This window comes from Triturus cristatus, chromosome 10 (genome assembly GCF_964204655.1).
Source record: "Triturus cristatus chromosome 10, aTriCri1.1, whole genome shotgun sequence".
Lineage (NCBI taxonomy): Eukaryota > Metazoa > Chordata > Amphibia > Caudata > Salamandridae > Triturus > Triturus cristatus.
Window position 1 is genome coordinate 1,054,779,263 of NC_140593.1, and position 13,542 is coordinate 1,054,792,804.

The 13,542-nt window shown below is 40.7% G+C and overlaps 1 protein-coding gene across 1 annotated transcript in view; it reads right to left on the bottom strand.

Annotated features, from left to right (window-relative positions):
• FOXK1 (forkhead box K1) overlaps nt 1-13,542 on the bottom strand; it is a 283,908-nt gene that overhangs the window by 80,562 nt on the left and 189,804 nt on the right. The window contains exons 4-7 of the mRNA XM_085629187.1: nt 12,306-12,452; nt 10,723-10,916; nt 8,405-8,562; nt 5,497-5,778 (exon numbers count right to left, since the gene is read on the bottom strand). Of these exons, the coding sequence (XP_085485313.1) occupies nt 5,497-5,778; nt 8,405-8,562; nt 10,723-10,916; nt 12,306-12,452 (781 nt within the window). The remainder of the gene's footprint in view (nt 1-5,496; nt 5,779-8,404; nt 8,563-10,722; nt 10,917-12,305; nt 12,453-13,542) is intronic.

Sequence of the window (13,542 nt, forward strand, 5' to 3'; positions counted from 1 at the left end):
TTGTATCAAATGTGTAGCTGCACAGTTAGAAACAGGAAGGGCATGCTTGTGCTTTGCTACGGAAAGCTTGATCTGTTTCACAGCTAGATAAAAACTCCTGCGAATTCATTAGGATGAAAAAAAAATTCATGAAGACCATGTGGCATACTGACTGCACCTCTACTCAATTGTGGTGGTGTCTTAAGGGCATTCAAACGCCCAGTCTATATACCACATACCAATTCAGTTAAAGTGATGATATAAGTAGAGTGTTTTTTAATTACTGCCAAATATGTTATGCACTGGCTTCACCATTCAGAATTTTAAACTGCTCTAAGCAGATCAAAATACAAAAAAAGGGGTCACTTGCATTAGATCAAGAGAAAAGGAGTTGATATAAATTTGTGAGGACAGTGGCAGCTACATGCAAGTCCGAAAGAAATAAATGAGATTTCAAGGGTCCCAATGCTAATCAAAAAGTGAGGAGATCAAACATTCTAAATGAGAGGTACTTTAGTATCCAGAGGTTATTGCAAAAATACTAAGCAAAGCAAACAAGCAAAAACTTGAAAAAAAATCCTCTGAATTTGAATAAAATTAAAGTAAAGAATAAAAAGCTTTCCGAAAATCAGATATTTAGTAGCCCAGTTAATAAAAAGCTTGGTTTATGAAAATCAAAGGAGGATAAATTTCAATCTGTATCCAATGCGTATTCGAAACCTCTTTCACTATATTTTGCTATTATAAAGGAACGGAAGGAGGGGAAGAAATTGGGACCACTGAACAGATCAAACCTGCTGAGGATCTTCAAGAATTGCCCGTCATTAACAGATATATCCTCAAGTGACTTACAAGAAGTGGGCTTTATCGAAGGGATCTCCCCAAAGAAGTTACCGAATTGATACTGTTCTCCTGGGAAATAAATACAACTATCCTATTTGCAGAAAAAGGATTAGCTGCCCAAAATTAGCTTAGTATAATTTCAAGACAAATCAGTGCAGGGTCAACACCCCTTTCTAAACTGACATGCAGGGATAGGTACAAGTCAATGAAAGAATTGGAAGAATGAATTGTGAACCAACAACAAACAGCTGTTGGGTTCAACAAAGGTAATTTAAAAAAGACTAGGGTACCGAGCAAAACAGATTTGAGAATATGAATCCAGATGGGCATTTATGGCAGAAGCATTGTAGATTTAGGGATATTGATTAGGACATGATTTCCACAGCCAATCTGTTTTATCATGGAAAGTACAAGGGGTAAGACGCCTGATACAGTCAAAATCTATTAATTAAATCTTAGAAGACAGTAATATTATGTTTTCAAGAAACTTGGGTATCTGTGGAAAAACCATGTATCCAAGCTTTATCAATCTTTTCTCAGAAGCAGCTCAGGGTGCAATTTTGGTGGCTTCATTTTAATATCTTCTTAAATTGCAGCAGGGTCACTCAGCTTACAATAAAAAAATGAGTGGCTGAAGGCAGGAAAAATGTATCTTTATAATAATTTGAAAGGCATAGTGAGCATTGGAAGTATCCTCATGGGTTGGATCAGACTCCGACACTGAGGACTTTAATTCATCCCAGAACGATGAATAATAGCCGGTCTTCCCGTCGGCCCCCTGTATCTTTTCCCAGTCTTAATAAATGTTTTGTAGAGTTTATGTGGTCTTTCTTGTATTAGCGAGGTCAATTTTTCATTGGCATAGACAATCACTTGGACCAACAATGCGTAGTGGAGGAGATGGAGCTTGCGTCCAAAATTGCACCAGCGTTCCCCTGTTTTTGAAGATAAAGCATGGCTGTGGTGTTGTCTTTCCAGGCACAGATGACTTTGCTCATCAGATGGGGAAAGAAAGCCTTCAATGCAAGGTGAACACCTAAGAGTTTAAAGTAATTGATATAAAGGCCCTGATATTTTTGTTCCAGTGGCTTTAGACTGGTAGATCTTGCAAATTTGCTCCCAAACCAGAGAGGGAGGCATCTGTTGTGATCTCTTGTGGCACTGGGTTGCGAAAAGGCCACTCCGGCGACAGGTTTTTGGTGTTCCACCACTGCAGAGAGTGATATGTGCAGGGGTTGACCAACCCTAGATCATCCCAATGACCCTCCGTTGGAGACCATTGATGCACTAGGCATTCCTGCAACGGACGCAGGAGTAGTCTTGCTTGGGGAACTATTGCAATTCAGGAAGCCTTCATGCCTAGGATGCGCGTAACTGTCATGGCTTTGATGTGGTGGTGTGGTTGAAAGAGCAAGAGTAGTGTCTGAAAAGACTGTATCCATGCATGCTTGGGACAGGCTAACCCATGGTCTGAGTTGAGCATTGCTCTAAGTAAGGCTGAATTTGCCGGGGTTGGAGTTGGGATTCTGTGACATTGATGGTGAACCCCAACTCATGTAGAAGATTTATAGTGGTTTGAGTGTGTTCACAGCATAGGTGGAGGGTGGCACTTTTGATGAGCCAGTCGTCCAGATAAGGGAAGACGTGAATGTTCTGCCGATGTAGGTTTGTGGCTACCACTGCGAGACACTTTATGAACACCCAGAGAGCAGTTGTTACCCCACATGGGAGTACCTTGAACTGATAATGGTTGCCGCCGACTACAAACCTGAGGTAATGCTGATGCGGTTAGTGAATCAATATGAGGAAGTATGCATCTTTCAGGCCGAAAGCAGTCAAAGTCACCCTGCTGTAGAAGAGGTATGACATCCCAAAGAGCGACCATGTGAAAATGCTCTGAAAGGAAGCATTTGACGACGGATCTTAGGTCTAGAATTGGCCTCAGAAAACCATCCTTCAGTATCCTTTTCCATCTCTTTAAGGATTTGGTCCACCTGGTGCCCGAAAGGATGTTGACCGCCAAAAGGAAGGGCAAAGTAAGTTCTGCTGTAACTTTGGTTTAAACTCTGACATACGAAGCCATGCATGGCATCGGAGAAGGAGGCTTGAGTTGACATTCGGAGCAGCAGTGTCGGCAGCGTCAAGGGCACATTGTATGGTCATGTTGGAGATTAATTTCCCTTCGGAAACCAACTCTTCCCCACTTTTCTTGTGTTCTTCAGGGAGGTACTGAAGAGTTCCTCCATTTTATCCCAAGTGCCCATGAAACCTACAGAATGAGCAATACGCCAGTAGTTAGCTGACTGCGCTGTTACCCTCTTCCCGCAGCGTCTAGGCTTTTACTAGTTTATCCGGCAGGGGGGCATCTCCGATTGTTTGGGAGTTGGCCCTCTTCTCCACCATATGAACCACAAGAGAGTCTGGAGGAAGTTTCCTTCAGATATAAAGAGGATCTTTGAGCATGCCTTATATTTTTTTTTATCAACTCAGCGATAATTACCCGAGCACAAACAGCATTCTGGAAAATGTCTGCTGTGTGACACAACATACCGTACAGAGATATCGTGTAGTGCGTTGCATGTTGAGGAGAGGGTCTCAAATAGGAAATACTCTTTTACTGGATCTGAATGGAGAGGAACTTTATGGTAGGTTGCTGCTCTGGGGTGGGAGAAATCGACCGGGGGTAGGGGCTTCGAGCTGGAAAAAGGTAAGGGTTGGTATCTGCTCTAGGCTGGTTGTGGGGAAATTGGGGTTGGGTCTCCCTTGTTATGTCCCCAGTGTATGGAAGTGGTGATCCCTGTGGAGTGTAAGAAAGAGGGCCTCCATGAGAGGAGTGGGGAGATTGAGTCCAACGTGAAGTAGGTAGTGAACTGGTAGTCTTGTCCTTATATTTCCCTTTTTTAGGGGCTGGGGCTATATCCAAGGCCTCTTGGAAAGAAAGCGGTCTTTTTTGGTGGCTCTATGGGAGTTCAAGGTGAGCAGGAGATGATCCGGCCCGTCTGAGGATGGATTGTCAAATGTCTGTCACGCATCAATCTCCTCTTGGAGCCGATGGCTCAACAGTTTCATCGCCGTCTGAGATAGTACTCCACTTCGGTGCTGAAGGCTTCGGGACTAATAGTGTTTTCGGCTCCAATGGCTTATTTGAGGCTGAGCCAGTCACAATCAGTGCTGAGATGGCTGTCTTGGTGTGTTTTTTCGGTGTAAAGCCAGAACTGGCCTTTATGGGTGAAGTCGATGGTCGGTGCAGACCATGGCACAAGGGCAGTGGTGGCCAGATGGTATGCCGTTGGTGTTCTGGAGTGGCTGTGTGTGGATGCGTGTCAGCTCTATCGAGGAGGGAAAGGGTCTGTGCTCATGACCTGTTGCGCTGCTGGATGATCTTCGATATCCAGGTTGGAGCTGGCACTGTCCGTTGGTCAGTACATCGGCAGACACTTTGGCGTGATATTCTTGAAGCCGTTCAGTGTGGAAGTGGTCTACCGGTTCTTGGCCGCTCCTCTGCGATATCTCCAAGCATCATGCCAGATGGTCACGGATGTTCTTCTACAATCCGAAGGACCAGGAAGATTCACAAACAAGCTCATTATGCTTGGGCGAAATGCAAAGGTTACAGACCTGATGAAGATCGGACCATGGATATTTAGAGTGGCACCGAGGAAATTATCTAAAAGGCGTTTGTATCATCACCCTTGTGACATGGTATGGAACCAATTGTAAGTCCAGAGAAAGGCGGCCTTGGAAAAAGTGGCCCCACGAGGGACCGAGATCGATCAGAGGATCACACGGGTGCAGCTGGCTTCATCAACCAGGAAAGGAAGGAAAAGAGGATACACTTTCGAAAATAATACAGACTGTAATAAGTACCCATGGCAACCGAAGAGTACCGATGATGGCCTCGAACCAGAACACATGCCCGAACCGGACAGCAGAAAGAAAACAATCTGACAATGGGGTTGATGCCCATGCGCATTACCTGCAAGAGGAGGGGCTATCAAACTTCGTGACACGAAAGACTTCTTTGAAGAAAAACAACTTGCCCACATCCAGGCCCAACACTAGATGACAGGAGTATGCACAACATGTGTATCTATAGCCACACATGCCTCGAATAGGTATTTCCCGAGCATATCAAAGGACTTCAATTTTAGGTCCCGTCATGCAGAGGAAGCTCTCCTCTATTCCATGAAAGAAGTGGTCCCAGAGGTTGATGATGTTAGCTTGATTTTCTGTGTTGTTCTTGAGCTAAAAGTGGATTTGGGTGTCATCAGTGTCATTACTCAATGAGACTAAATTTAACAAATGACACATGGCCTAAGAATGCGATCAAGTCATTGCAGGCAAAAGTAAATAGCAAATGGAGAAGCTATTGGCTGAGAGGAAGCTACAACAGTAGACTACAGATGGGTAAGTAGGTTTGATACACCAATGATTAAGGTAATACAAATGTATTGGTTGTTTTTTCTAATGTGTCGAAAAAAATTCAATCTAAGCTACAATTGCCTGAAGAAAAAAAAAATTGATTACACTTTGAACTGATGAAAAGAGGAGTACCTCTTCTCTGGGGGCCTGAACATATTTCCCAGTTGTTATGCAATATTGTTCCAATGCCCCATTTTATTGTTGTCGTATAATTTGGGGTTAAAAGCGAGATTAGGGAAAATCACAATTTACCTCGTATTTCACCGAGTCCATCGAACATTGTTCTCTGCATTTCATGTGTTCCTCCAGTCGTGCATGGATTGGTTATTATGTATCCATTGGCAGAGCTGGCAGAAGTGGTCACGACCCGGACCATTGTGACTGTGGGTGCTTGCTGAACAACATGAATTGAGTGACCAGAAGGTTGTTGAGAAGTAACGATCGAAGCTGGCATATACGTCACTGGTTTTGCAAGCAGATTGGATTGCCGTGGAGGCACAGCCATTATTACTGGTTGGGCACTAACTGGAGAACCTGCAAATAAAGGGAACAAAGCTTCAAATCATTTTGATTCATGAATTACAATTACGAATGTTAATTTAAAACGCTGTCAAGCTCCTTACATAGGACAAAATAAAAACACGCTGTGGCCTGGAGATTATTCATCGCTTTGAGCAATATTCCAGAAACATGTAGGCACCTTATATATGAATTTATGTGTGGGTATTTCTTTAGTTTAACCCTAGCAGAGAGCAATAGAGAACTGTACATCTAGTCACCAGGTTTCTGAACTATAGGACTGAAAGACAGAAAGGTCCTGGGCTACGCTCACCTCAATGTCCCAGCACCACTGAGAGGTCCTTGCCCTGTTCTGAAGTTCAGCCAAATACAACACCTCAAAAGCTGCACAATACCACCACAATGGGTTGCACTGGTTGTAGCATTTGAAAAAGAAAGTAAATAAATCACTAACTAAGGTCACATTCTCAAAACGGCACTTCAGCATCTGTTCATGCCTACAACGAACACCGAGTGATAACAGACATGGTAATCAATTATGACCGGAAAAAAAAAACTCACTGAAATACTTGTAACAATTGGGTGGGTTCCATGGGTCTGGACACAACCAGTACAACAACACATGCTTCAGAAATGTATTCCTCCACTGAAGGTGTGTTCTCCATCTCCTTACCTACGCATTCTACAGTATCAGGACACTAACATTACGCTCTGTGACTAAAAATAATGATGATGATCCTAAACATCTATTCATTGTTGAAAGTGTAGTGCTCTGAAAATGACCATTGGTGGGAGGGGACATGCTATGGATGCTCTAGAACTACGCAGAGGTAATACAGAGAAAAGGTATTCAATAAGTACAAAATGCCAACTATTCACAAAAGGACACAAGTTGTCCCCAAGCAGACATGCTGTATGGTGCATGTACTGCCTCCACAATAAATTTATTTTTACAGCACTTCTGCTTCTTTATGACATATGAAACACAATTATGGTAATACAATTATATGACTTGGGTTGTCAAACCTGTCAACTACCAATGATCATTTTCGAAACCTAATAAGCAGAGATGCGGTAGCAAGCACCACACGTCTCAGCAGCCGAGAGACAACTTGTGAGAAACTAAAACATCTACCATCTTGTATAGAAGACATTTTTTCTTATCACTGTTGACCCACATTGGATGAAGCCATACAACCTATGTGTCCATGAGTCACCCAATCATTGCTAGCATCCCAAAACAGTTTACAAGTTGTAGAACCCTTTATTAGATAACCATCAACATTGTTCAGTATCTAACTTTAACATACACACATATTCTGGTTTCAAGATTGGTACAACGTCACAACTTTGTTCTTCATATCTGTAGCATAGAGGCTTTCAGTGTGTGCCTCAAAGTCACTCATCCTTCTATGCCAACAAGCATGTAAACATATTGGTCTTGAAAGGAGAGGTTCTTACGTTTGCTTCAGTCTTAAGACAGGCAGTGAAATCAAAATATAGGCCGTTTAACAGACAAAAAGGCCTGCAGACCAACTATGGGCATAAAAAAGGCGTGGAAAGATTGCGATTGAAAGATTCAAAGATAAAGGTTGCAGAAAATGAAGTGTCAAGAGGAAGTCAGTCACAGTTACTTCCCTCTAATGCACAAACTCTATTTTAATTTTACCTGCCTGCAATGAAAATCTTGGAGAACGTCCCAGAGATGATCATCATAACTTTGCATAACTATACAAACTTTAGTTTAAGTTAATTGCAATTTCCTAGCATAGGTTTAATAGTAAAGTTGGTACCGGGCAAAATGGGAAAGTATCACAGTTTTTTTGTTGTTTTTTTTTTAAATATAGCCTTCATCAGGATGTTTAGGTTTCTAAAATGTATTTGGAATACACTGAGAGATGGAGGGCTCAAGAGGACTGGTACACACTCGCTGGACTATTTCAAAGAGTTTGGTAGTCTCAGTAGAGATTCCAGTGGTTGAATGCCAACACACCAGACAAAAATCAACATCGCAATTTGGTATGAATTGGTAATGTTTTGGCAGTGATGTCAAACAAATCACTTATTTAGTCCAAGACGTAAATGTTCCAGTTTTCCAGGATTTGTCCGCACCAGGGTGCAGAAGCACAATTGGGGCTGAGAAATTTGCTGACAGTCCAATTTAAATATGCTTTTATCCTGCCCACAATTCAATTATTGTTATAGTCATTAATTAAATATGTGACTTGATTTATTATTTCATTTAGTGATCTTTACCAAATTTCACCAACACAGCAACAATTGTCCAAGTGATTAATTCTCATTATACTTAGTTGTGCCTAATTTCAAGTGCATTTATTTGTATTAATTCTACAAAAACAATGCACATTTTATTACTGTTGGGGATGTAGCACTCTAAATCTCTTTAGGTTTTGGTACCTATGAAATACCAAATATCACCCAACTAGGCTGAATGCTGCCTGAGCATGTGCACTTCTATAAGCCTATATGTTTAATTTAGGAGTATTTCTCCCCCCGAAACCTGTCTAAAGCACGACATTTTCCACAATAATCAAAAGAAAATATATATGTATTCTAAACGTGATATTGTTTAAGAATAACATCTGAATCAGAAACTTAGGATATAATGGCAGAAGCTTACCAGGTGCACTCTGCGAATATCGGTACTCTGGAACAGAAGCTAGCTTTGATCCAATGTCATGATCATGTGAAACAGGAGATCCTTCACGGGACAAACACTCTGGGGTCTGCATGCCCGGTGACATTAGGCCGGGGTGAGTAGGTGAGGCAGGTGCACTCCTACATCATGTGTGTAAATAAAATGACACAGTAAACCATATAGGTAAGGAAAACAAATGCACACACATTACACATGAGAATACCCTGACATGAAGCTATACCCACTTCAAATGCACCATATTTTCAAAATGAGCACAATGCAACCAAACATCCCCAAAGAGAGGAACACATTGTAGAGACAGTCCAACACTAGACTGTTTCGGCAAGCAGGTACATGCTTGCAGAGCTGATAAAGATCTATCTATATCGCTAGGGGACAAGACTGGATGATTGAATTCAGACTCACAATCATATGGATGATGCATCTCACGCGGACTGAGGGTCAAACCTCATTTGGCGGGTATACCACTTTGTGATTAACTTATTAAGTATACAGAGTTGTTTCGACATATTTACTTTCCTAACACCATTTTCAGACAAGGATTTCGTTCACTTCACACTATTGTGGGAATATCCCTCTGGCAGGGATGAAGAACAGAAATGTAGTTTATATATTTTCCAATTGTCAAATGCGGTTTTGTAAGTGAATAAACTGCAAAACGTTTCTACAATTCTTAAATTGATCCTGTTAAATAAAACGCAAGTGCCATAGAATCCATTTTAATAACAGGAGCAGTTAAACATTTTGCTATTTTCAGAGGTTTAACAGAATGTCATAATAAGAGTAAAGAAGCATGAGGGGATAAAGCTACCCCCTAATATAAAACACCTTCCCATTGGGAACAAACCATGTGATTTACAAAAAGCTTGAGCAGATAGGAAAATATGTCCTGGTTCTTATTATCCAAGTCAGGGGCACCACATTTTCAGACTGAAATATTACCAAGTTAAAAACACAGGTTAAGAACTAACCTTTAAATCTAATGGCAGCCAACGCTTCACCGCACTATGTTGAAGGGTGAACTGAAACTCTAGGTCAAGGGGCTCCACCAGTGTGTGGGCAGTACCAGAACCGTTATCAAAGCTGCATAACTGATGTGAAGAAATCCATGTGGACCACTTGGGTACCCCAGCCGACCATCAGTTGTATCACCTGTATGCCTCATTATACTCGTAAGTAATGTACCCTCATTATTTGCCTCTTCAACGGCAAAGGAAGAATTAAGTGATTACACTCGTAGGTGGACGTCCGTTGAAAGGACAGGTCAGATTTTAAAGTATTATGCAAACCAGCGATTTTTTGTTTGTGTGGTTTAACATTGGCACACTCATTCAGACAGTTTCGCATGTCCATCTTCATCGAAATCAATAGTCTCCTTTGATCATCTTTTTTGAAAATTTCTATCCTAGAGCACCAAAATATGGCTGCATGCTAAAACGAACGGACAACCGGGCAGTTCTACTTGAAAATAACAGGGAAAAGAGTCATCCTGACATTGTTTGGAGCACAAATGCTTAACATAAACCATATTTAATGTTGGCAGAGCAGGAGGAGAACTTTATCTGAAACCATGCAGATGACAAAGGCTGAATACTCAAGCAACTCATAAGACTCAATACAGTCACAAAGAGGATGGTTTAAGTAATGCAAATAAGTTAAATGTCAGCATCAGAAAGTGTCAAATGACCAGACTTTTATGGTGAACCCCAAACATCACCCTTACGTTTCCATCCAATATCTTGAAAGGATAAAAACGCAAATGAAGTGAACAAAACTTTAAGATCCGAGACGCAGCTCGAACTATGTGGCTTTGGTACAACCTACAGTCACAAAACTGACATGACCCGTCTCAATTTGCTTTAAGCAAAGAATGAAGCCAAAAACATATTTCTAAATGGAATAGAAAAATGCACTGACTTATACTAGAACTCACTGCTGCAACACAATCTCATTTTTGTGAATAGATATACACCTGTGTTTCAAACACTTGTATAGAGTGAAAACAACAACCAATTTATAAAACACAATTTCAACAACTAAGCTTCAGCCTTCAAAAAAAAAAAAAGTAGCCGGCATACCCCTGGTTCAAATGCACAATGATTTTGATGTAACAAACACTAACTTCATCACTATCTTCAGAGAACCTGGCACCTGTTTTAGGATCTGCGAGGTCTACACAGTTTTTCAGTGCTCTAATTACGGGTGATACTGGATCTTTTCAGAGTGTTGACAAAGCAAATTAAGAATTCTAAAAAATAAAAAAGTTAAAATGGTCATACCTGGAGGAGAGGGGTCCGAATGGAGTTCGAAAGCATGACACTCCCCGCTGTCTTCTTTTTCTAAATGCTTGCTCCACTAACTTGGCTTCTGATGCAGGGTCAATTCGCCAAAAGGACCCCTTTCCAGGCTCCTCCTGGGAACGTGGGACTTTGATAAAATATCTGTTTAAGGAGAGGTTGTGTCGGATGGAATTCTGCAGAACACAAATATATGATTAAATTGTTTGACAGCACTGTACAAGCGAGGCGTATTTTGTGATTCTGTCTGGACAAATGTTCTTGCTGTGAAACACAATTGTTGCAGTTAGTCAAGCACCTCAATTTAATGCCGTATACAATGTTGAGGCGATGACAAAACAGCTACACATTGGTCTTCCAAACTTGAAACTGGCATGAAGTATTTTTCGTGAACTTAAAACTAATCTAGAGGAATAATGACAGTAGTTTTAGGGAATAGTGGATGACTGTAGGGCCACCTGAGGTGCAACAAGCATTCTATGGTAAAAAGTATGGATTCTTACAAGAAATACACCTATAGCATTTGTGATAGCGAATGCATTCACATACTTTTTATTCTAAGCAAATCTGATGTTCAGTGATTACATTTATAATATGATGAAGTAAGAAATGTTAATTCCAAAACTAAAATATACAGAATAATGTGAAGGCTGTAAACATTTAATGTCTTTAGAACCAATCAGTGCTGATTTTCCGTGGGAGAATTTCAAACTGCACTAGAAAGTAATGATTTATCAATATGGCTTACCAGGTATTTCATAGTTCACATTATTGATCAGAAAAGAATGACTGAGGCAGAAATGTTCATACACTGAAACGATCTTGGAACTTGAATGCTTGTCCTGTTTGTACATAAGTGCCATTTAGTAAAAACATGCAAATGATCTCCTATGCTTGGGAACGCTGCTCACGCACATTGTTTTACTTACCACATTGTATGAATACATTCTCCCAGAAGATGGATCATATGGTCTCTAGGATTTACAGTCAAATGTGAAATAATGCATATGAATTACTCTTAACAGCTCTTCTGTTAAAATGTACACCATTTTACTTCTCAGATATAGGAAACAAATGTTTTGCTTAGGATGCAGAATAGCGTCTACAAGGCAGTCTTTCACACACAAAAGTTTATATGTAACAAAGGAGCGACAAAGTTCTTTCAAGTTATCTAAATTCTTCACGAACCCTCCACTTAGATTATTTATGGACTGCAAGCAGAGAGGCGATAGGAAAAGTGCAATGTTTGTGTGTACTATGATCCACAAGAACGGGTCACTAACACCCCCTAGATCATATTCCATCAGAGAGTGTACAAACCACCAGTTGATACGATGGAATTCAAAAGGTTTGAAATGTTTTCCAAGAAAATGTAAGAACTGAAAAATCCTGGGAATGGCCTTGAATGAAAACTGGGAAAAAACTCATTTTCCACCCTCCAAATAAAACGATGTATATTGGAAAAAAGCTGGAAAGGGAAACACGTGACTTTTTTTTTTTTTAACATTTGAGTCCATGCTGTAAGGCATCCCCAATAACCCATACACAATATGTTTATGTCTTACCTGCCAGCCTTTGTCTGCAGTTCTGTAATATGGGTAATGCTTAGTTATGTGGGCATAGATGCCACTTAGTGTTAGCTGTCTATCCTGGGCGGAGGAAATGGCTTGGACTATCAGCTGCGCATACGAGTAGGGAGGTTTGGACTCATCCTATGGAGAGAGTAACAGACACGAGTCAGTGTTGTACAAGAACAGGATAAAGAAAATCATTTTAGCAATGCATATGGTACGTACCGTTTCAGAATTCAGTGCACAAGCTAAAATGTTTTTACACTTTTGCAGGTTATTTCCAACATTTTTTTTTTAAAGACTAGATCTGGGATATTTCCGAGTAAATACAATTTAATGTGTGTTTTTTTTAACCACAAAATTGATTTTTCATTTTTACATCCAGTAAGGAACGCTAACAAACAGAAGACAAATCCAATAGGACTGAGAATACATTGTTCCGTCCTAACACTAAACCAACTATTTACATCCATCTATTCTTCTTTTTAACCTTTAAGTTCATTTTACTTCTTGTTGCAGGAACAGCAGCAGCAAGCCACACCTGTAGTGCTCCTTAACTTTAGGTCTCTACAATCCTCTCTCATTAACTAATAACATCTTTAAACAGACTCGTTGCAGACCAAGAAAGTGTGTTTTGGAACTATGAGAAATTTGAGCTCAAAGGGCAAACAGTATGGCTTCCCTTATATCCCCAGGATAGCAATATTGAGTCCCAAATGTACAAACCTGGCAAAAACTACTAGAGATGTAGTAGACCTGGGAATGGGAATCAGCTATGAGTAACAGACCCCGGTAATGCTACTGACTTGTACACTTTTCAGCCTCTTAAACCCCACTTGCCTCAAATGTCAACCATTTGTAATAAGTTATGAACCAGAAACGCCAAAGCTACTTACCAGCAACAATCGGTTTGCAGCTTGTGTGGTAGAGTAACATGCTTACAGTGTCGCCATCTAGTGCGAGGTGTGGAATGCTGCACTTTGTTTTTCGTCTGACGTTTTTAGGATTCACCATACATACAATATTCTGTGATAATGTTCCCTGAAACCCACACTGCACAGCATCACATTCCACCTCAGATGAAGTACATATTTCCCCAATTCGAATAGGCGTCTATAAGTAAAAATGGACTAAGGAAATTCTGTATTTGAAATTTCTAAAGTCACTTGGGCGATTGCAAATCCAAATGTGAGTCTCCAAATTCTTGATAACTCCTGAAGCTGTCCTCTTG